This window comes from Schistocerca gregaria, chromosome 3 (assembly GCF_023897955.1).
Source record: "Schistocerca gregaria isolate iqSchGreg1 chromosome 3, iqSchGreg1.2, whole genome shotgun sequence".
NCBI classification, from domain to species: domain Eukaryota; kingdom Metazoa; phylum Arthropoda; class Insecta; order Orthoptera; family Acrididae; genus Schistocerca; species Schistocerca gregaria.
Window position 1 is genome coordinate 227,691,752 of NC_064922.1, and position 24,369 is coordinate 227,716,120.

Below are 24,369 nucleotides of genomic sequence, written 5' to 3' on the forward strand. Positions count from 1 at the left end.
CGCGCCTATAGAGGCTACTTCCTACACACAATGGCCGCCATCAAAACTACCAACCAGCTAATGTGAGCACTATTCCGGCTGCGCAATAGAAAGGAATATGCGCAACTTGGCTTGAAAGGTTGGGAAATATTACTGAGAGGTTCAGAAACTTTAAAAATATATTGCGCAATACATGAAATATTGTGACGCCTGAGGGCCTTATTGTGCAATATCCTCCCAACTCTCTCACGAGATTTCCTGAAGTACAGACAATGAGCTCTGCTAACGAGCTTCATTTTGATTCTTTAAAGTTATATTTTGTTTTTGTTTTTGTTTTTTTGCCGTTCTGAGTACAGAGGAGTGGAAAAAATGAAAAAGTGTTCATTGTAGAAACATAGAATATTTTAACAGCTGTAGTCGAGTGTATGACAAAAGACTTTTAAACGAAAGTGAACTGAAAAGAAATAAATAACATTCATAGAAAAGGAATAAGGGCACCAGTCGAATTTCCTGTAATGCACAGTAGGCACTTAACTAAGAACACACACAAGGGTGTGGTAAATGTCTTCTTCACTGAACCTTAACTTTCCATATGCATCTTTCTACAGGTGAATTTGTATCTTCATTTTTTTCTTCTTCAAATAATTAGCACCCCAAGTACTACATCAACAGCATCCAAATGCTTACTTATTGCTTTTAGGGACGTATGGTTATATGACATAAACCATCTAGGGAGTGCTAAAGTTTTCCAAAACAAATCCGTGTTATTGAGGCCTGATGAACACATCTCCCAAAAAGCAACCTGACAGCTATTGTACAAGTTTTTGCACATCGTTTTAAATTGTGTATGTTAAATACCCTGACAACTGAAAATTATCTTAAGACAGCATGAGCGTATACTAGATATGAGTGAATTCAGTGGCATAATTCCTTCTAGTTTTGTGGTGTATAGAGAAATGGTGTTCAGGTTTTACTACAAAGGGTTATTAGTCAATATCCACGAAATGTTTTTTCTTTCTTCAAACTGATACTGAAGTGACACTGGTCTGTGTGGCCGAGCAATTTTCTGGACTGAGGTGAGGGGCACTACACCTACCGCCCCCCCCCCCCCCCCCACTCACTCCCTCTCTCCGGGTATATCCATGCAAGACAGTATGTCTTTGCACACAAACAATATTTCAGTTACATGGTAATACATATGGAGATCAACAAAATGCAACTTCAAATTACTTGATCACAATGTAGCTTTGTCTGTAGACATTTACATCAAACTATAAATGGGAGACGGGACACTTCTATGGCCACTAACAGATCTTCTGGGAAAATCACAGTGCCAATGGACTGCAAACCTGGCACTGAAACTGATATACATACTACAGACATTTAATATTAATTCAGTTCAGCAGTGGCACTAACGATTTTCACACTAATTACTGTTACCACCATTAAGATGGGGGTGGGGTGGTGGAGTAAAACTTGCACCACTATCAAGAGAATTATAGTGCCTTCATTTGTTATTAATGGTGTGTATGAAGCAAAACTCTACGTCAAAACTGTTGTTATAACGTGATGACATGGACACACTCAGGAATTGGAGAGGAATTCAGATGTCTGTCAGATGGCAGGATACTGCACCTATACAGGGCGAGTTGATGGGGGGAAGGTACATGCTTTGAAGGGTTATAGTGGCTAAAAAATCTTTATATGGATATATGCCCTACTCCGAATGACTTCTGAGGTCCAACATGCTAAAGATACTTTGTTATTTATTTGATGTAAGATAGATACTGCCTACAGGAAAATTAAAGAGACCTTTGGAGAGAAGAGAACCACGTGTATGAATATCAAGAGCTCAGATGGCAACCCAGTTCTAAGCAAAGAAGGGAAGGCAGAAAGGTGGCAGGAGTATATAGAAGCTTTATACAAGGGTGATGTACTTGAGGACAATATTATGGAAATGGAAGAGGATGTAGATGAAGACGAAATGGGTGATACGATACTGCGTGAAGAGTTTGACAGAGCACTGAAAGACCTGAGTCGAAACAAGGCCCCCGGAGTAGACAACATTCCATTAGAACTACTGACGGCCTTGGGAGAGCCAGTCCTGACAAAACTCTACCAGCTGGTGAGCAAGATGTATGAGACAGGCGAAATACCCTCAGACTTCAAGAAGAATATAATAATTCCAATCCCAAAGAAAGCAGGTGCTGACAGATGTGAAAATTACCGAACTATCAGTTTAATAAGTCACAGCTGCAAAATACTAACGCGAATTCTTTACAGACGAATGGAAAAACTGGTAGATGCAGACCTCGGGGAGGATCAGTTTGGATTCCGTCGAAATGTTGGAACACGTGAGGCAATACTGACCTTACGAGTTATCTTAGAAGCTAGATTAAGAAAAGGCAAACCTACGTTCCTAGCATTTGTAGACTTAGAGAAAGCTTTTGACAATGTTGACTGGAATACTCTTTTTCAAATTCTAAAGGTGGCAGGGGTAAAATACAGGGAGCGAAAGGCTATTTACAATTTGTACAGAAACCAGATGGCAGTCATAAGACTCGAGGGGCATGAAAGGGAAGCAGTGGTTGGGAAAGGAGTGAGACAGGGTTGTAGCCTCTCCCCGATGTTATTCAATCTGTATATTGAGCAAGCAGTAAAGGAAACAAAAGAAAAATTTGGAGTAGGTATTAAAATTCATGGAGACGAAGTAAAAACTTTGAGGTTCGCCGATGACATTGTAATTCTGTCAGAGAAGGCAAAGGACTGGGAAGAGCAGTTGAACGGAATGGACAGTGTCTTGAAAGGAGGATATAAGATGAACATCAACAAAAGCAAAACGAGGATAATGGAATGTAGTCCAATTAAATCGGGTGATGCTGAGGGAATTAGATTAGGAAATGAGACACTTAAAGTAGTAAAGGAGTTTTGCTATTTAGGAAGTAAAATAACTGATGATGGTCGAAGTAGAGAGGATATAAAATGTAGACTGGCAATGGCAAGGAGAGCGTTTCTGAAGAAGAGAAATTTGTTAACATCGAATATAGATTTAAGTGTCAGGAAGTCATTTCTGAAAATATTTGTTTGGAGTGCAGCCATGTATGGAAGTGAAACATGGACGATAACTAGTTTGGACAAGAAGAGAATGGAAGCTTTCGAAATGTGATGCTACAGAAGAATACTGAAGATAAGGTGGATAGATCACGTAACTAATGAGGAGGTATTGAATAGGATTGGGGAGAAGAGAAGTTTGTGGCACAACTTGACTAGAAGAAGGGATCGGTTGGTACGACATGTTTTGAGGCATCAAGGGATCACAAATTTAGCATTGGAGGGCAGTGTGGAGGGTAAAAATCGTAGAGGGAGACCGAGAGATGAGTACACTAAGCAGATTCAGAAGGATGTAGGTTGCAGTAGGTACTGGGAGATGAAGAAGCTTGCACAGGATAGAGTAGCATGGAGAGCTGCATCAAACCAGTCTCAGGACTGAAGACCACAACAACAACAACAACAACAACAACATTATACAATGTAGCAGAAGTCAAGATGAACAGCTTCATAGGGGACACTTATCTACCAAGTTAGGAAGCAACCTCAAACTGACATATCCTATAGAAACTACCTAAGATACAGCACAAGTGCATCGCACAATTTTTAATATTTTTGTGCTCTCTTCGTTCAAACTATTAGGACTAGAGAAAAAAAATCAATAGGAGTTTTTTGCAGTAAATTTAATGTTGTTAAATTCTGTACTGCAAACATGTTTTTGCTGGAGGGGGTAGTTTTCAAGGTATTCAAGAAAAACACACAAAAGTGATATCAAATGTTTTCCATCTCAGAAATCATTCCAAATAAGGCATATACCCATATGAAGTTCTTTGTTCAGGAACACGTGTACCTTACCGCCTGACTCACCCTGTATATCTCACCAGAATTAGGTAGTAGCCGTAAGTAACACAAAGTTGTTTAATCTGTGTATATTTCACTCTACCTTTCAATTTATGTTCATATTTGAATAAATAATAATTCCCAAATGCAGCATAAGGATTTCGAGTTATTTATGTCAATGTGTGGCCAATAACCCATGTTACCACATGGAGTTCTCGCAGTTTCTTTGTTATCACTGTACTGCGAGGGAGTCATAAGGGTTAGCAACATGTTTATATGCATTAGAACAGCGGAGTGCCAATGTCAGACTTCTTCAATTTCAACACTGACGCCATTTGGTGCCAAAAAATGTATTCGCTCTGGTCATTTTTAGCTGCAGATCTGTAACAAGGACTACGTGAAACCACAAACAGTCAAATACAATAAATTTGGAGGATGAAGCCTCCACATAACTGACTTTTGGTAAAAGTGGCATCCAAATACCAGGAGACAGATTTATCCCTCAAGATGTGGCTCTAATGCTGCAAAACTAGCTGGATCATAAATATTTATCATAGAACTGAACCAGTCTTTTCCTCATGATCCAAGTATCTGTTAAATATAGATGGTTCTTGGTTGGCTCAATGTGCCCTGCTAGTAGCACTGTCTTGTTGCATGTGGAAACACCGTGTCACTGTGACACTCGGTGCTTCATTTCCATACATACTACTGATCATTGGAAACTATTAGATATGGTCTGCTGAAAAACTTTACCGTGTGGCAGGTTTAATGTGCCTATATTTTATAGTTCTATGTCACTTATGGATATAAAACACATGTTAAGTAAAACTATCAAACTCTAGACATGCACATCCAAATTTTAAAAAATCTGCTCTTTCACAATAAGTAATATTTCAATGAAACTGCTGAACACTGTGTGACAAGTTTCGCAAATAACAATGGATACCGAATGAAAATCTTATCAAAGTGACAAAATATTATTTTCAAGAGTACTTGTTACTTTGCAACTTCAGAATTTGCTTTCCCTTGTTGTTGGTAAAGAACTTTAGTGAACTATCCAACTGAGATCATAATGCTGCTGATGGGACAGCACAATTAGTAAGTCTTAAATCAATTTTAACTGAACTTTTTCTGTATGACAAAGAGAGCAACGGGTCATCTACAGATTGCAATATTTCTCATTCTTCGCCACAAGAATCTAACACTCATTTCATTTTATGACCCCAATGACCCAACAACTTAATGAGAATGCAATCTTCTGAATTCCCTTCAAACTTCCTATTCACCTTATCCTTAATAAACCAAACTTTTCTGATCTCGTAGGCGATGAGGAACTTCAAACTGTATTTATTGCTTCGTATGAGATGAAAACTTTATTGATCACTATCATCTGGAATGTGATAGTGTGCCATTTTGAGGCTTCACGTTGAAGTTGCTGCCTAACGGCATTTATGACACAGTGTGAACAGACACGTCTGCAAAGAATATCAGCACACTCAATGTGGCAAAGCTTCACTCTCGAGGCCGCCTCGTTTGAGTGCAACCAGTGAAGTGTTTAAAATACACAAGTAAGTATCATGAAACTACTGTTTTATTTCCTCTAGTTTGAATCAGTTGGGAATGATCATGCAGCTAGTTATCTCTATAAGCCTGAGTAGTAGAAGAAACAGAATGGGAGGAAAAAGATACCACTGACTATGTATGTTCATCACTAGCCTGTTGAATGTCATCATTGAAGAACTGAACAAAACACATTGTTTCATTAATTATCTGATTACCTACCAGTGCTGCAGAAATTTATTAAATGCTTCAACACTCTTCAAATCAGATGTGTTAAAATGGCAATGGCCTAACTGTGGTGGGTAATTATTCACAAGTAGATGAATGTGAGCTATCAGACAACAGTTAATATCCTAGAAAAGTGAATTTATATTTTATCTTTCACTTTCTTGGATGAAAGGTCAAGGATTAACATGTACAAAATTGTGCTATCAGAGATTCAAAACAACCTCACCTGGACAAGAATGCATTTATTTATTTTTGAGGGGAGGAGGGGGGGGGGGGGGTGCATGTTCCAAGAGATGAATCTTTATAGCATTAGTGTTAAATACCTTTATGGCAAACCACGGAAAAATTACTAAAACAGTTTATCAGCTACTTCAAAACATTTCTTCCAAATCTGTACTTGTCTTGAACACTGCCCGAGTCCACTTGGAAGCACATATGAAGTGGACAATTATAGTTAAGCACAGTTGCTGTATCTATAAAAAGAGAATGGATTTAGATCTGGAGGGATCTCATGTTAAACAACCCTTCTTCAATAGGAAACCTTTGCAGCCTATGCTTCCACAAAATTTCTGCTGCTACACAGGAAACACCAACCTGAGCTGCTGAGACTGATGACTGGGTGAGCAAGTACAGCAAAAATGCTATGTGGTAACAATGAATTATGCCTGCCACACTGGCAACAAATCAATGATTTGTTGGAGAGAGCACGAGATGTACAGTAGGTTTTTAAAATTATATGTTCATGTTCTTGCGTTGTTTCTACATAGTACAATGGCACAGACAATATTAATCTTCAAAATAGCCTTTGAGTTGATGGCAGCCTAATGTTTAGTGACTTCAAATATTTTCTAATATAAAATTTTGTTTTTCTGGTAGAAATTCAAAGTTTTTATGTATAAAATTTTTACTACGAGGCATCAATGAGAATGAGCATAACTGTGACAAGACTACAGGCAGTTCAGGTTCATTAATAGGATTTTTTCCAAATATAAAAAAAAACTGTCTTATTACATGGTTGTTTCCACGGCTAGTTTTGTCCCTGCCTCTGCCCTATAACAAATATGGCACTATTAGACTCAGTGAAAATTTAAGAATATTGACTACATATTTAAGTATGCACATATGACAGAATCTTCTACACCCCACGGAAGGCCACTGCAGCACAGTTGTATCTTTAATCTAGTATGATGTATTATCAGACAGTACAAATAGAATAATTTTAAAGAAATTAAGACTGATGTGGAAGCATTCATATTTATACAACACATTTCATATTTCCCATAATGTACCATTTTATGTGAAACATCTTAATTCTTTTATAACAGAATAATAATGGCACAAAAAATATAAAATATACTCCTTAAGATACCTCGAAAGCACTGTGTAATACATAATTCAGCAGGCTTTTGCCTCTCTTTTAGCATATAAATCCAAGAATCTTTTGGTAATACACACTATATATAAATTACTGAGGTCTGTTAAGTGGTTATTTAGTAAGACTACATAGAAAGCATCTTATTGGATTCATCAATGAAGCTTCATAGTAAACAAAATGAAACAAATGTAGTACAGAAAAGTACTGATGCCAGTAAGTAGCCACACTGTTAAAATGACAAATGGAGAAAGGTGAGTAGTTGGGCACAGCGTAAAATTACTTTGACAAGGAGGTCATTAATGACTGAGGTTATTAAAGAGGGCATCCCAGTAACAGCCTCAACTGAAACTACAGGAAACCTATACCAATGCAGGCAGATGGTGAATTTAATCTTGGGTTTACGCAAATACAAATGCTACACTTCAACTGTGGAATCACACTCTTCAATAACAAAATTGAGAGAACAAAGAACTCTCAAACAACAGCTTGAATCAACTACATGTAAACAAAGTCCTGATATCAAACTTCTGTACAATTTTTATGAATACTGAGATTGGCAGAATCATTACAATACTGTGCAGCAAACTTGACAATTATGCAAGTAATGTAAATATTTGCATTAGAAATTTAAGTGCCTACTACAAATGACAGCATTTACTGAGGGAGAGTAATATAGGCTACACTTTTCCAAGTAGTTGCTGCAGATAAAGCAATTTTCCGCAAACAGAATTAACAACAGTATCTCACTAAAATGTATTAAACAACTTGATTTTCACTTTTTCACTGTGTTCAAACTACTTCGCTGCACAAAATTTTCTATGTGACTAGGGGGCATCCTTTGTTGCCAAAGTAAACACTGAGTTAAATAATAAAAAATAATTCATTTTCAATACGTGTAATTCATAAAATTATACATCTATTTACAACTCAGGGTAGGTAAGAGTTTATTTCTGACAGATTTAAAGGAGTTCACAAGTTTTCAATGCTTTCTCAATGTGATGTAATCTGTGTCTACTAATATCCAAGGGAAAACAGTATAATTACTTTTGTAAACATTCTGTTAGCGTTATGATTTAACAATCAAAAAATGAATCACTATAAATATGGAACATGTAATCTCTCTGAATTTTAGAGAGCTTATGCAGACACCATGAAAGTGCGACTCAATATCCCATTTTGAGTTTCCTATTTAGATCCAATTAAACATTTTAAACCAATCAAATTTTCATCGGGGTACTTATCCAAGTATCTTACCCTCATCAACTTCCAAACTGCATACTATCTTCTCATACTCAACTTAAATTTCATGTCATTAACAGTGCTTAAAAGCGACCTCCCAACACACACGCTCCTTCTTAAGTTAACGTAGCGACTCAATCGTTTCGCAGACTTCGACAGAATTTAACTAACGCTTTATGAGAACAAATTGTCATACCTGAGAAACTATAAATTTGATTCAATACACTGAAGTACTGTAAAATTACGCTCTATAACGTACCGTATATGTGGTATTCCGACGCCACCGTTCAGGACCTTGTATAATTTGCTTTCGTACAGCAACTGAGGATGTCTGGCCCTGACGTTTTCCAATTTTACGGCCACTTCCTACAAACGAGGTTAACGCAATTAACAACAAGCATCAATATATAATGGCTTTTAAGACACCTACTTACATACAGTATACACAATGTATGGATTACTAGTTTTGTGACATTACGCTAAACACTTATTCTGAATCATATGTTGTTCTTTCCATCTATAAGTGAAGTCTCTGATGATGGCTGCCAGTAACTTACAGACCTTCGAATGAAGATCTTTACAAATACTAAGTCTGTTCTAGTTTTACTTCACAAACGCCCTGATAGAGCTTCAGCTCAATTTGCGTAGTTTCTAGCAGAAAATAACTGACTTTACCTCGCCATTTGTAATGTTGATGCCCAGATAAATGTCACCAAACGAACCACTACCGATTTTTCGCACTAACCGATATTTTCCACCAACGATGAATTCCTTCGCCGTAGCACATGGGTTTGCCATTTTTATGTTTATTAAGTATTTAAGTAGGGAATTTAGTGAGGCAAAATAACAAAATTAAATCAATAATCACACACACTACCACTGCCACCTACACGCCGACATCTCTCTCCGAGTTACTGACGTAACAAAGCGAAGCAATGCACCATGGTCACTAACTCCAGAGTCAATTAAATTCTACTTTACAAATACTATTTTGACTACACCGAGAATTAGATAATGCTCTCATGAACAATTAAAATAAATTCCTGTATCTCCGAGAATAACCGGGCCTGTAATGAAGCTTGATTGGATACTCCGATAAGAGAATATATTGACTAGCTACCTCTCTGAAACAAAACCCTTGCGAATTATTTTGTAAATGTTTCTAAAGAGGGCGCAGAAGCTCTTCTGCTGTAAAATGGCGTTGCTGAGACCGGTTGTGGCGAAGATAATTTCCAAGGTCAGATATCAAATGAGTGAGTTGGTCAATGATGACCACAGATTTAATATATTCTGCTCTTTGTTCTGCAAATTTTGACATACAAGACGATATTGAGATCATGAGATGTTTTACGTATTTGAATGCGAAGTTTAACTTCACAACTAGTTTCGCATTTTCAGGCGCAGCAAGTAGCAGTTCCAGTTAGAAATATTCACGTCACTGGTTCGTGTTCAGCATTAGTAAGTATACATCGTCAGCTCTCTTACTGAGTAAAGTTCCCGTTGAGCATGGGTTATGGTAAAGTAGTCTGAAGAAATGTATCACTAGTATTCTGCATAACATTTTTTCGGTCAGCGTTGCGATTTGGATGTTGCTAGTTGTGGAACTGTTAAATCCAGATGACAGGTATATTTGGTCCGCATTGTGTGTGGGTTTTTTGACTCTTTGTGAGATGCCTGACTGCGAAAGTCGCTACATTGTTCCTGATTTAGTTTCTGTAATAGCTGTGTCTTTGACCGCATAGTGTAATCAGATTTGTGTGTTGTCAGGCCAGCGGTACTTTATAGCTTTATGATTTTTTGATAAATTATTCCTTTACTGTGTAAAGAACAAATTCTGCATACACTTACCTCTCTACTTTTTCTGCCCTTTCATAAACACTCATTTTTTCTTGTGGGGTTTAATATACTATTATTCTTATTTATAATATTTACAGTTTTGTCGTTTAAAGTGCAATATTTGTTTTTATTAGGACAAAGGGATATTCTTGTACTGTAAGAAGTAGGACTGTACTGGTAAAGTCCTAGAGTGAATTAGAGAAATCGTTAAGACATAGAGCTGTCCCGGATGTCAAACTTGATTTTGAGAACCACAGTTCTTTACTAACAAACTTTTACTAATTACTCAAAGGAATAACAGGTATTTCATGAAATGACAAATACATCTCAGTTTGGTGATGTGGAGACAGGACCAGCTAGAGAATATCTTTCACCAAAAGTGATTTATTATTTGGTGCACCCCTCCCCCCTTTCCTTTGTACACTTTCACTCATGTCAGTTTTCGCTAATAATTGTGGTACACACTTTAAACAGATCTTACAAATTGGCAATTATGATGTCACAAAGTATATCATGTAAACTAAATCCAATTACTTACTCCTATGGCATAACTGTGGGAATTAGGGGGTTTTGGGTGGCATCAAATAAACAACACTCCTACTAATAAATACATAGCAAAACGAACACCTGTAGTTGAATCCACAAAAATGTGGTCTCAAGTATATAGCTCATACTCTAACAAAAGTGCATGTTGCTCCAAAAACCAATATTGAAAACTTCACTTGAGCTCTATGGTTCAAACATAGCCCATTATTGTGGCCTGGTGAGTCACTAGTCTACCACTGCCACCAGTACTTGCATCTGCAGTCGGTGGGTTGCTGTATTCCAGGCGTCCTCTGCAGAAGTCAGCCTGCACAAGGGAGTCCCAATCCTAGATGATCATGCTTACAAAAATTGCTGGAACACACCAGCAACCTGCCAAACTCTGTACACTGGGGCTGTTGATAAAGTACCGATATTTTTTCCAAAAAATATCGATATATATCAGTGAGCTATTTTTCCCCATGTATCAATATTAAAACGTCAATATCAAGTGCCAATATTTTTATTTTATTTTTCTTTTCACAATTTTCGGTAAATAAGTTATTTGAATTTGTTCCTGTGAAATTGTAGTAGGACATAATTTTACTTTCACCATGTGAAGGAATCTTACTACCTTTTCAGCTTTCACCATGTCCAGCCTTTCTCTTTGACTGTATGAAACAAGTATATGTCACACAAAAGTAGTAGTCAGATTGCACTACGGGGAGGGGCGGGGGGAGAATTTGGCGTGAATGGAATATCAAGATTTCCAATGTCAGGAAATAACACTCCAGTGGCGTTAACGCAATTAATGTGCAGCTTCTTCATGTCGGCATTCTTCAAAAACAGTTGCTAAAAATAATGAAAAAGAATCTACATGACAAGATTGGTCTTTGTGGTGAGTAGAGACATGTGAGGGGAAGCGCTGATGTAATCGGCAACAGAAACTGCAAAGTTTGGCTTCACCACGCAGTTCTGACACTAAAACTGCTAGGTCGCTGGCATTTGCGGGGGGGGGGAGTGAAGTTGACATGAAGTGTTGCGGACAAATCCGATATGTGACTTAACCGAATGATGGATCAATCGGACACCTTTTATTGTGCCTCCTACATGCTGTTACCATCGTTAGCAGATTGGTCATTGGAAAGTCTGAACATACAATGTTTCCCTTTCCGTTCTTGCTCTGAAGGGAATAGGAAGGCTATTAGCTTGTTGATGTACGGAATGTCTGATATTAAATCAATACTTAAAAATCTAAAGCTGGCTGTTCATTTGCAATGTGCAAGCAATATTTTATAGGCCAGTACGTTGGTATATGTACATTCAATATATTGATACTTTTTTATGGATCAAGGGCAAATAATTATATTTTTTAAATGTCGATACATGTTGGATTCCTGGTGTTTTTAAAAACATCAACAGCGTTAGTGTGCATGCCAGATGGGACAGCACATCACTCTGTGGACACACCAGACTTCAGTGTACTTCTCTAGAGGCATCAGCATTTCCTGCCAGCAGCATGCAGAATTTGTAACGGTGGTGCAGAGAGCACAGTATTATATTAAATCTGCACATCACGTAACAACTCGTGGATTATTTAAGATGCTGCACAACCAGTAGCCAACAGCGTTTACTCGTGCTCTGGACACATTGCTGGCTGCACCCTGCAGCCCATCTGTCAGTAGCAATCATCAGCAGTTGTATCAGCGTAGCCCAGTACTCCACCCAGACATCAGTCCACTGGGATCGAGGACTCCAACTGGACTCAACATAGACACCAGCTGGGCACCACCAAGGACATCTTCAAGGGCCAAGCCCATTAGCACTCTCACGTATTTTGATGGCCACAGTTGGTTGAAGTACTGGCCTCCCTTCAGCTGACAGCACTCTACCATTGTCTCACATACCACCCTACATCTGACTGCCATATGTTGCTTGCAATGTTGTAACCTGGCTACACCTATTGGCGCCCTCACATCCCAGTGGCCACCATTGATTTGAACATAGGGCTCCTGCTGACTTTTGGTGTTCTGCTGATGTTCCACTGGCAAGTCAGCAACCAGCTGAGGGGAGACCAACCCAGACACAATCTAGTATATTGAGATGGACACCAGTTGAGAGACTGATCATACACCCAGAAGTGACCAATACTTTGTTTCATATCAGAACTGTAAACTGTTCATTCATGTGATTGCCTACTAATGTGTTCCTTTCATTATATCCCAGAAGCAAACTTCTTTACTTGTTATCCTTGCTACACCATGTAAGGACAAAAGACGTAAGTTAGTGACAGGGTGGCCCAACCATGCCACAACACACCAGTTGGTGGCACAGCTGTTGATTAGAACGATACTGAGCTCCAACTCCCGCAGTGGTGGCCGGATCTGGGGTTACAATCACAATCCACTTCTGGTAATTTTTCAGAACTCCAGCTTTCACCTCTACCACTCTTCTCCAGGCCCTCTCACATGCACCATCATGGGGCATCCCTGCCCACAGCTCTGTCTTGACCTATTACAAGATCTGAAAGACACGGCTCAGACTGAGGCCATTCCTCGCCAATTCTTCTCCATTCTCTATGCGTTTTGGGGTTCAGAAATAATGAATACTAATGGATCAATGTGCAGTTATGCTGGCATTGCTTATGTTCATGCAGGATGTAATAAACTCGGCTCCTTTTTGGATGGCTGCAGTGTTTACACTGTGAAGTTGTAGTCACCTCTGGTGCTGTTGAGCATATCTGTTCGTGCACCAGTGGGTCCTTTCTCATCTGTATCGACTCTTTGAGCGATTGTTACCCTAATCGTCCCTTGGTCCCAATTGTTCAGAATTCTCTTTTTGTCCTAAAACAAAGTGGACATTCCTTGGACTTTATCTGTAACCCTGTCGTGTTGGAATCATGGGTAATGAACTCACTGATAGGCTAGATAAATTGGCTACTGGCTAGCCACCTCTTGAGATAGGCCTATCAGAACTGGACCTATGATTGGTTCTAAGAACTTGGAATGCAGAATGGCATTCTGTGACTTTGTTTGACTAACTACTAGTGATAAAGCAGACTGAATTTGTGGAGGTCATCTAAGTTGTTAAGCAGCACCACATTGGCCATACTTTACAGTCAGGGTCTACTCTTTCATTGTGGTGCCCATCTGACAGTGGTCCACATTTTGCAGGACTGTTCTAACCTAGCTATCCTGTGACAGACTAAATAATATTCCTGACTTGCTACCCCTCAAGGAGGATGATTCAACAGCTTGCCTGGTTTTACAATTTATTTTTGAAGCAGATTGTTATATCTCTAAGGGAGGCAACTTCAGTGTTTTCAGCCCCTTGAGGAGTTGGCGGGAGCCTTGTTGCCTCCTCTGCCCCGAATGGGCAGTGGCTGCCTGGGTTTGGTGGTCTGACCCAGCCCTCATTTCCTGTCCTCCTCTCAACCTGTCCACGTCACTAGTCTTTTCTGGGTGTTGCTCGGTGGGGTGCCTCTGGTAAATGGGGATGGTTGGTTGTGTCCCACATTGCACTTTCTTCCTTTGGGGACCTCCTGCTGCTCCCTGACCTTGCCTGCCTTTCTCCTTTTCCCAGCCGTTTCTATTGTTCCTTTCTCTAGGCTTCGTTGACTCTGATAGACCTTGGCGTATTCTTTCCATTTTTTTAATGCACTAGGCCATTCTTTGTTGTATAGTTTAGATTACTTGCCTGTTTGAGGTGGGAGGGCTGATTACTTCATAGTTTGGTTCCCTTAATCATTAAGCCCACCAACCAACCTCTGTAACTTGCCTTGTCTGTTGCCTCTGTCCAGTGTGCTGGCCGCCTGCTACTGACCCAACTAATGTTTCTCACACTTCTGACCAGAAGCCTGCATCTGTGGCCAGATTTCCTTCCAAGAGTGGCTCAGTGCACTGGAAAGTGCCTCACTCTTTTGACAGTGTGGTTCACTCTTCCACCACCAGCATGGCCCCTTACCAAGTCTGCATCCAAATTCAGGATGGATCTTTAGACTTCAGTTTCTGTGCCGACACAGTGCACACATTTGCAACTGACACAGCCCCTTTTGCCTACAGCGTGGCCATTTCTTCTGTCAGCATGGAGTCTTGCCTTATCCGACTCTGCTTTCCAGGCATGGCTTCATATTCCTTTCTGGTGCCTCATCTGTACAATAGAGTTTCGCTCATTTTTCATTGCCTATTTATGTCAGTTTTCAATCTGATTCTTCCTTCTATTGCACTTGCACTGATGCTTCGAATGGCATATTTTCTCCAGCATATTAGTGTCGCGGACCCATTCCCATTTGGCACGTACCATGCACACATATTGCTCAGGGCTCTGTTTTGCCTACCAGACCTTCTCGTTCGTGTCTTTCTGATCCTTTGTTGTCATGACATCGCCAACTGTTGCAATTATCTCCCAATGGCTGCCAATGGCTCACTACTGCCCAACCGCCTCTTCCAGGCTGGCCAAGTCCATCAGTACGTTAATGGCTGTGCCAACTCTTTATTGAGTGGAAGGAGTATTGGGGCTAGGGCAGTCACAAAGCTATTACTGCCACCAGTACATACATCTGCAGATAAGAGGTAGCTGTACTCCAGACATCATCCATCCGAAACCAGTCTGCATCTACATCTACATCCATACTCCGCAGCCACCTGATGGTGTGTGGCGGAGGGTACCTTGAGTACCTCTATCGGTTCTCCCTTCTATTCCAGTCTCGTATTGTTCATGGAAAGAAGGATTGTCGCCTCTGTGTGGGCTCTAATCTCTCTTATTTTATCCTCATGATCTCTTCGCGAGATATACGTAGGAGGGAGCAACATACTGTGTGACTCCTCGGTGAAGGTATGTTCTCGAAACTTCAACAAAAGCCTGTACCGGGCTACTGAGCATCTTATCCTGCAGAGTCTTCCACTGGAGTTTATCTATCACCTCCGTAACGCTTTTGCGATTAAATGATCCTGTAACGAAGGGTGCTGCTCTCCATTGGATCTTCTCTCTGTCTTCTATCAACCCTGTCTGGTACAGACCCCACACTGCTGAGCAATATTCAAGCAGTGGGCAAACAAGTGTACTGTAACCTACTTCCTTTGTTTTTGGATTGCATTTCCTTAGGATTCTTCCAGTGAATCTGTCTGGCATCTGCTTTACCGACGATAAACTTTACATGATCATTCCATTTTAAATCACTCCTAATGCATTCTCCCAGATAATTTATGGAATTAACTGCTTCCAGTTGCTGACCTGCTATATTGTAGCTAAATGATAAGGGATCTTTCTTTCTGTATATTCGCAGCACATTACACTTATCTACATTGAGATTCAATTGCCATTCCATGCGCCATGCGTCAATTCGCTGCAGATCCTCCTGCATTTCAGTACAATTTTCCATTGTTACAACCTCTCGATATACCACAGCATCATCTGCAAAAAGCCTCAGTGAACTTCAGATATCATCCACAAGGTCATTTATGTATATTGTGAATAGGAACGGTCCTACGACACTCCCTTGCGACACACCTGAAATCACTCTTACTTCAGAAGGCTTCTCACCATTGAGAATGACATGCTGCGTTCTGTTATCTAGGAACTCTTCAATCCGATCACACAATTGGTCTGATAGTCCATATGCTCTTACTTTGGTCATTAAACGACTGTGGGGGAACTGTATCGAATGCCTTGCGTTAGTCAAGAAACACGGCATCTTCCTGTGAACCCGTGTCCATGGCCCTCTGAGTCTCGTGGACAAATAGCTCGAGCTGGGTTTCACAAGACCATCTTTTTTGAAACCCATGCTGATTCCTACAGAGTAGATTTCTAGTCTCCAGAAGAGTCATTATACTCGAACATAATACGTGTTCCAAAATTCTACAACTGATCGACGTTAGAGATATAGGTCTAAAGTTCTGCACATCTGTTGGACGTCCTTTCTTGAAAACGGGGATGACCTGTGCCCCTTTCCAAGCCTTTGGAACGCTACACTCTTCTAGAGACCTACAGTACACTGCTGCAAGAAGGGGGGCAAGTTCCTTCTTGTACTCTGTGTAAAATCAAACTGGTATCCCATCAGGTCCAGCGGCCTTTCCTGTTTTGAGCGATTCTAATTGTTTCTCTATCCCTCTGTCGTCTTATTTCGATAGCTACCATTTTGTCATCTGTGCGACAATCTAGAGAAGGAACTACAGTGCAGTCTTCCTTTGTGAAACAGCCTTGGAAAAAATCATTTAGTATTTCAGCCTTTAGTCTGTCATCCTCTGTTTCAGTACCATTTTGGTCACAGAGTGTCTGGACATTTTGTTTTGCTCCATCTACTGCTTTGGCATAAGACCAAAATTTCTCAGGATTTTCTGCCAAGTCAGTACATAGAATTTTACTTTCAAATTCATTGAACGCCTCTTGCATAGCCCTCCTCACACTACATTTCGCTTCGTGTAATTTTTGTTTGTCTGCAAGGCTTTGGCTATGTTTGTGTTTGCTGTGAAGTTCCCTTTGCTTCCGCTGCAGTTTTATAGCTCGGTTGTTGTACCACGGTGGCTCTTTTCCATCTCTTATGATCTTGCCCCCATTGGTGAAAGCACTGGTCTCCCTCCAGCTGCCAGAACTCTGCCAATGTCCCACCAGCCAGCATGTGCCCGACTGGATGGACACTGCCTAAAACATTGTCCCATCAACTCCCTCTTGTCTTGGTCGTCTCCCATTAGCTGCTGGTGCTCTGCCAATGTCCCACAGGCTACCTTTTGCCGGCTATGCCAGACGCCAACCCGAACCCCCCGACCAAGGGCATGAAGCTGCACAAAAGGCATAAAACAGATACTAACAGATCACAACTCACAGATCTAACTATTACCAAAAGATATCATCACCAAAATAATTGCAACTCTCTCCAGGATATCTGCCAATGTCAACTAATGATTATAAAGTCTTCAGTTTAGTTGTGTAACTGTTCTGATATATTGTACATGCCTAATTTGTTTACTAGGCTATAGATAGGAACTGTGGGTGACTTTCTGGAAATCAAGAAACTTGGAGTTAACATGAGGTCAATTAGTGCAGCTTTATGGATCTCTAAGAAACAATAAGAAGTTTGGTTTCACACGCTCTAAGCTTGCAGAAACTATTGTTGGTATCTACAGAACATTAGTTTGTACTCCAAAGTCGTCATAAGCAAACACAAAATATGTATCGTAACCTACACGACAGTGGTCCATACGACCAATTGCTGACAATTGACATGTCGTGTGGAACAGACTGGAATCCAGCAAAATGATCATGCACGCTCCCTCCTTTTGCTTGTACACCAGTCTATAGAAAGGGAAGTCCCTTAATGTTTTCAAAATTGAATGTAATGCACTGCACCTGATAAAGTTATGTGATCTATCTTTGGGTGATCTGAGCCCTTTCCAATTAAGAACACACTTTATTTCCATAGCTGTCATTTCCGATCTTGTTCAACGGTCGAATGGAGGACTGCATCGTGATATTCTTTTGCAAAGAAATTTCAGAAGATGGAATTTAGTATTTTGGCCTCTTTTATATCAGATGACTTCAATGAAGATGGAACTGCTTGTAACCCCACTCTATGAAATGAAGAAAGAAAAGATGATTTCATCATACTTCTTAATAACGTAGGAACTGCTCTTTCATATTTATTCATCGAGACCAGGGCCTCGACCCTCAATAAATATGTCCTTCCTGAGTGGGAATATATATAACATACAGGTGCAGGTTATAACACAGGGACAGTGGCATGCGGAAGTTTGGGTCTGGCCATGATAAGTGCCCAGACAGCCAAAGCTGTTAAGGCAACAGGTCACTTAAAGCAGGAAATCCGGATTTCATTGCCGTCATTCTAATATATGGCTGAAAGTAGTTCCTATTTGCAACTGCAAATAAATTTCCTGTATTTTATTCTTTTATTTTGAATTATTTTATTACACCAACCCACAGGGTGTTTGGCCATAGATATGATATTTAATATCATTTAGTAGGTACTTATTTATCAAAAACCCTGCTTAATTAAAATTTCTGGGATGTGCAGATGTTTTTATGAAACATAGTTATAAAAGGCTGTTTATAATGATAGAAAATATCTAAACTACCTTAAACCCAATGAAATATTTCTTTGTGTTTAACAGGTACTTCAACTGTGAAAAAATCATTTGAAAACAAAATGTCCAGGTAAATTACAAGCATTAATAAAGCCACAGCCGTGCTTACAATGTCTTTAGCATCCTCAGTGCAAGTCTGTCTTCAAAATCAGCTGAAAAGCAATTGACTATGCCAGAACATTTGAAAGGAAATTGCAATGGGTTGTAAATGATGCAAAAGTCAAATATCATTAGTTCACAACAGAAAGATGCATTAAATAACGAGCCATTATCTGTCGTAGAATGGACCAGATTTACAAGACTCCTGGAACGAACTTTACCATTCTATAAAATGCCAAAATGTATATACATTCCCAAAAAAATTGTTCCTGACATCCAAGACAGAAATTATAAAAAAAGTCAAAAGAAACATCCCAGATGCTCAAACAGTTTCTGTAACTTCTAATGTTTGGACCTGTTTGCATAACAATGCTTCCTGAGTTTCATAGCTCATTGATTGTTTCCAGAGTTCCAGCTGCAACATGAGTTCTTACTACGGAGCCCTTTCTAGATCCTAGTTTACCAGAATTTATCTTTCAGCACCTTACGGCAGTGTATATAGCGAAAGACTTTTCCCCGAAGCTGGTCTTGTTTACCATAACAAATGAAATAGTGCATTACCTCTTAATGCAGAGTAATTGGTGTTCATTTACTGTAAGTTGTATCAAATTCAGTTAAGAGTAACAATTTGTTTGTTTATTTTGTTTAAATAATAAATGGTTTTAATTTGAAGATATTTTGGTTTGATTTGTATTTTGAGTACCTTACCGAGAATTAGTCAGTTTTATGAAACTTTTGTTGGAAATTCAGTGTCTGTCTGATAGTGAACTACTATTGAATATCAGGCCAGATAACAAAATTAGGCTTGATATCCATTTCATCTCTAATAGAAGTGCTCATACAGCTGCAGTGGCAAAATACAGCAAGAGAGGCATTGTGCAATTTGTAGGAGGTTACTCATAAGTTTACAAGAGCTCACATTCAATAATAAATCAAGAATCTTACTATTTCTTTTAACGTGTCTCACATACTGAACACAGTAGAGAAATTTAGGCTCATACATAAGGACACAGATAGCCTTCCTTCATATGTATAATCTACAATTGGAATGATGAGAGAGAAAATGATGCTGATATGTTGTATGCATTCTGTCACACACAGTATGGGGGCTTGCAGAATACATACGCAGATGTAAGTAGGCAGGTGGTGTGTTGTGTGTCGTCTCTTTAAGGCTGTCATACTACCAATGCTCATAGTCAGGAATGAGTGAGTGTGTATTCAGCTGGAATTCCAAATCTGGTTGTACATTGTGTTCTTGGAAAACAGCTGCTCCGAGTAGATGGCCACAAGAAGTACCTGCTGAAACTTTGTTTGATGAGTTGCAATAGATCAAAGATGATATTTCCACAGGTGATTAAAACTTCATCATTGAAGAGGCAAGTTGACAAAAGCTCAGAATGGTGTTAGTGAATGACAGTAGCTGCAGCTGGCAAAACTTTTCTCTTAGTAAGATTTCTGTCTTTGAGAGCCTCCGCGATTGTGCTACAATTGATATAAATTGCAGCAGTTTTTATGTACAACACCAACTCAAGACATTTAGAGTGTATCATGCTGACCTGATTTTCAGTTTAGTGTGTCTTGGAACAACAGTTAATGTCTTGTGGAACCTGTTCATTCGCTTCTGGTAATTAAACTTTGTGAAGCCACCATCTGTCATGACTTCAGTGAAAGAAATCATCTTTCAAATTGGTTCTCAAGAGTGGTTACAAATGTTTTGTAATTCGGGTGTTACTGGTTTTGCTATAATGGTAATAGTAACTTCTAATCATATAAATTTCCTTGGCAATTTATTAATGCCTTCTGAACTGGTTTGTATTGTCAGATCATTATATTGTTAAATTTGTGTTTACTTTAATTACAGTGTGCTACCAAAATAAGTTTGAGCTAGTGAATAGCACTGCTACAAAGTCATATAAAAATGAATGTTACTTTACATATTCTCCTTTTTTATCTTTCATTTTGTCAGAGTAACATGAAGTAACTTTTGTGGAATATTACAGCAACCAGCAGAAGAAGCTGAACCAAGGACAAAATGTACGCTCATACCAGGAGATGGTGTTGGTCCAGAACTAATGTATTCTGTTCAAGAAGTCTTCAAGGTAAATCTTTTTTGTTTTTCTTAATTCTCGTGCTAAAAATTGTGTATACGAGTTCAAAAACTCTTCAGATAGCTAGCGGAGTTACAAAGCAGCGTTACTTAAAAAATGTTGTACATTACTTTAAATTCATCATTGTTCTCATATGTGATAATAAAATCGTCTGTCTTTAAATTCCTTTATTTATTAGTGTAATACATAAAATAACAATCGGTTAAATCAGTTGTTCGCTGAATTCTTTATATTAACGTCACTTCCAAAATATTTACCATCCAGATACTCACCTTTGTGGAAAGATGAATGTCATTGAGAGTAAGGCCTGGACTGTATGGTTGTATGATCAAAAATTCTTGCCTAGTGCCTTTCTGCATGAGATCTACAGAAAGAACACTGCTGTCGTGAGTTTGTGTTGAAAAGGCTTTTGTTTGTATTTTCAGGATTCTTTTGTGTTGTGTGTGTGTGTGTGTGTGTGTGTGTGTGTGTGTGTGTGTGTGTGTGTGTTTTGGGGGGGGGGGGGATTGATGCCACTTGAGTGATTGGGGCTTTCTGTATGGGTGTTTTAGGGAACGCATTGGGCTCAGATTTTGCTCTAGCAAAGATGGTGACACAATTTAGCCAACCTGAGCATGAGAAAGATTTAGGAAGGATATGTGTAACTCATCCAGTGTTATGCATCTGTCCAGCAACATTTCACTTGATTCTTGTAATTGACTGATGGACATCTCGGTTCATTTGTCAGCTGTTGAACATTTCACAGCAGTTTCTCACTGCATTTCCTTTGTTCATTACCATATCACCATAAACTTCTTTTAGTTGACTGCAGTCTTCTACAGGTTTCAACTTATAAGCGTCAAGAAATTGGAAAGACACAGCTTTTGCATTTGGTGAGAGGTGTGAACTTTAACTAGGAGGGCAAAGAGTGTCAGTAGCAAACAGCCAATAGGGAACTGAGGTGACTGTCCTTTGGGGAGAGGGAAAGTTAGATTATTATTATCTTTTCTTTTTTTGGCGGTGGGGGGGGGGGGGGGGGGTAGACTCAAGAAATGTGTACAGCTAGAAAGCATTTTCTGTGCATAGGCCAACATATCTTGTGTGATATTGTTATCAGTGTGTATAATTTTTATGTATGTCCAGTCTTTATTTTAGGTGTGTATAGCAGATTTCTTAAGCATAACTCAAAAGTGTAAAATTTTAATTTTGTGGCATATTGTGTGCGCTGATATGAAACTTTCCTTGCAGATTAAACTGTATGCTGGACCAAGACTCAAATTTGAACCCTTTACCTTTCATGGGCAAGTGCTCTAAACTCAAAGTAGTTTAAAAACAACAACATATATGGTGCACAGGCTTTTGACAGTTAGTAGTAACTGTAACTATTTCCCGAAGTTCATTGTCACAACTGAAATGTTGTAAGCTGTCCAAAAAGAAAATCATGGCTTACCAACTCAGATCAGTAACTGTCATCCGACCACTATGATTCAGCAATGTCTGTGTCCATTGTGATTCATTTACACGTTATGGTGGGGTTATGAGGACAAACAAAAGGCCATCAACTTGCCTTCATAGATGGACTAGGTCAAAGAGAATGTCACTTGACCATGTATTGGAGTCCTGAGCACATTTGTGTCTAAGTGTGTTTATCTTAAATGAGAGATTACTTACTATATGGCATAGCAAATTGCATATGATCATATACTTAAGACTCAAACAATTGTTTAAAAAAGTATAAAAATCTATACAAAAGAAGTAGAACACAAATCACAGGTCAGATTTTTAAAAAATATCTGCTGTAAAACTTCCTAATAAGTTTTACAGGGGACTAAAAAAAGTGTGGAAAACCTATGTATGAAAGCTAGCATTGTACTGGCAAATTAACTGTCAAAACAAAAATGGAAATACAGTACATCAGGAGTTACAGTACACAAAACATTATATAAGCCTTCTAGATATTTACAAAATAGAGAAAAGGTGAACCGCTACAGAGAAGAAAACTTCAGTTCATAAAAAAGTCCATAATTTTTGCATGCTTTCTTCTGTACATGGCTGCGGCATACACTGAACCCTCAAAATGGAATAACCCTGTCATTTATTTCTTCAGAAACGTTTTGATACATCACAAATTGTTTAACTTTTCCTAACTCATTTACTGCATTGTTAAGTCACTGAGGAATGCCGACGCTCTTCTGTATCATTCTCATCATCAATATCTTCCTCATCCAAGCCCCAAGATGCAGCTGGTACGGTCTCCAAGATAGTCATGGCTTCCACAGTGACAAAGTTTTTGCTAATGTTGTAATCCACAAATGATGCCTTCTCTTCAAGTTGGCTCCATTCTTTGTCATTGGGTGAAATATCATCAGTATCAGTGTTTCCATCACAATCAAGGATTTAATTTCCAAATCTGGCTTTTTGGAAACAGTTTCAAACGGTAATGTCCAAAATTCTGTGCCATGAAGCTGCGATGGAGTAGAGTGCACTGTGCCATATCTGCAAGTAGCCGGATACTACCGCACACATCAGAAAAACGGGAGAGGATCAGTGATGATGTAAGGTGGGAAGACTGCATGCAGAAAGTACTCAAACCCCTGCCAGAGTCAAACAACGGGGCTGACCGAACAGTGGACCGACACAACAAGAGTAAGTTAATGGCAACCTAGGCAACAACGAAGTGCAACGAACCTTTGACTTAAGTCAACAGGTCAGGTATGAGCCACAATCTAAATAGAGAGCAGAGAGGGAAAAAGTCTTCTTTCACTTCAGTAGTACAATAAGAAAAAAGTGGCAAGTAAAAGTTTTACAGGTAAAATGCTTATTTTCATCTCTTCCTTTTGTCCCAACATGATGTCATGCTGTAAGAGCATTTTGCGATAATGCAGCTTGAAATTATGTAGTACTCGAGGATCAACTGGCTGGTGCGCACTCGTGCAATTTGCTGGAAAGAATTCCACTCACTTTTCTGAAATAAGAAGGTAGGGGAGGGTGTTCTGCACACCTGTCCATGATGAATAAAATATTCAGGCTGCTGTACCTGTTTTCATTGACACTTTGAAGCCAGCTTTCAAACACTTTTGTCGCAAGCCATGATATTAAACGTATTTACGGGGAAACTTGACAAATTTTTAAACATGGTGGCTTTTTAAATTTCCCAATTTTTAAATGGGAGGAGCTTCTAACTACCACCTATGTTAGTGCATTACAGAACTGTTACACATTGTTTACTTTTCCCCACCTTTGAATGCCTTTGTGCAGTCAGTCATTACATTGTAAAGCAGACCCATCTTGTCTGCATTGAAAATGTTTTTAGGAGTGTGTTGGGATGTCAGTTCTTTCAGACAAGTTTCTTCATACTGACAACTGATGCAGTGTCTAACCTTAAATTTATACAGCCAACCTGATGAAGCATTGAAATTTTCTACGCTCTGTCATACTGCCAGTTTCATTGCTTTTTCAC

The 24,369-nt window shown here is 39.2% G+C and overlaps 2 protein-coding genes across 3 annotated transcripts in view; one reads left to right on the plus strand and one right to left on the minus strand.

The window, feature by feature from the left end:
• The window catches only part of LOC126355983 (casein kinase I), a 101,898-nt gene extending 92,724 nt beyond the window's left edge, over positions 1-9,174 (minus strand). The window contains exons 1-2 of one of the 2 annotated variants that reach the window (XM_050006600.1): positions 8,945-9,067; positions 8,529-8,635 (exon numbers count right to left, since the gene is read on the minus strand). In XM_050006600.1, coding sequence (XP_049862557.1) covers positions 8,529-8,635; positions 8,945-9,067 — 230 coding nt within the window. Of the gene's footprint in view, positions 1-8,528; positions 8,636-8,944 lie in introns of both variants that reach the window. The other variant, XM_050006599.1, reaches the window with a different exon arrangement.
• Positions 9,175-9,417: 243 nt separating this feature from the next.
• The window catches only part of LOC126355982 (probable isocitrate dehydrogenase [NAD] subunit beta, mitochondrial), a 59,301-nt gene continuing 44,349 nt past the window's right edge, over positions 9,418-24,369 (plus strand). Inside the window, exons 1-3 of the mRNA XM_050006597.1 lie at positions 9,418-9,506; positions 9,668-9,727; positions 20,823-20,921. Of these exons, the coding sequence (XP_049862554.1) occupies positions 9,426-9,506; positions 9,668-9,727; positions 20,823-20,921 (240 nt within the window). The 5' untranslated portion in view covers positions 9,418-9,425. The remainder of the gene's footprint in view (positions 9,507-9,667; positions 9,728-20,822; positions 20,922-24,369) is intronic.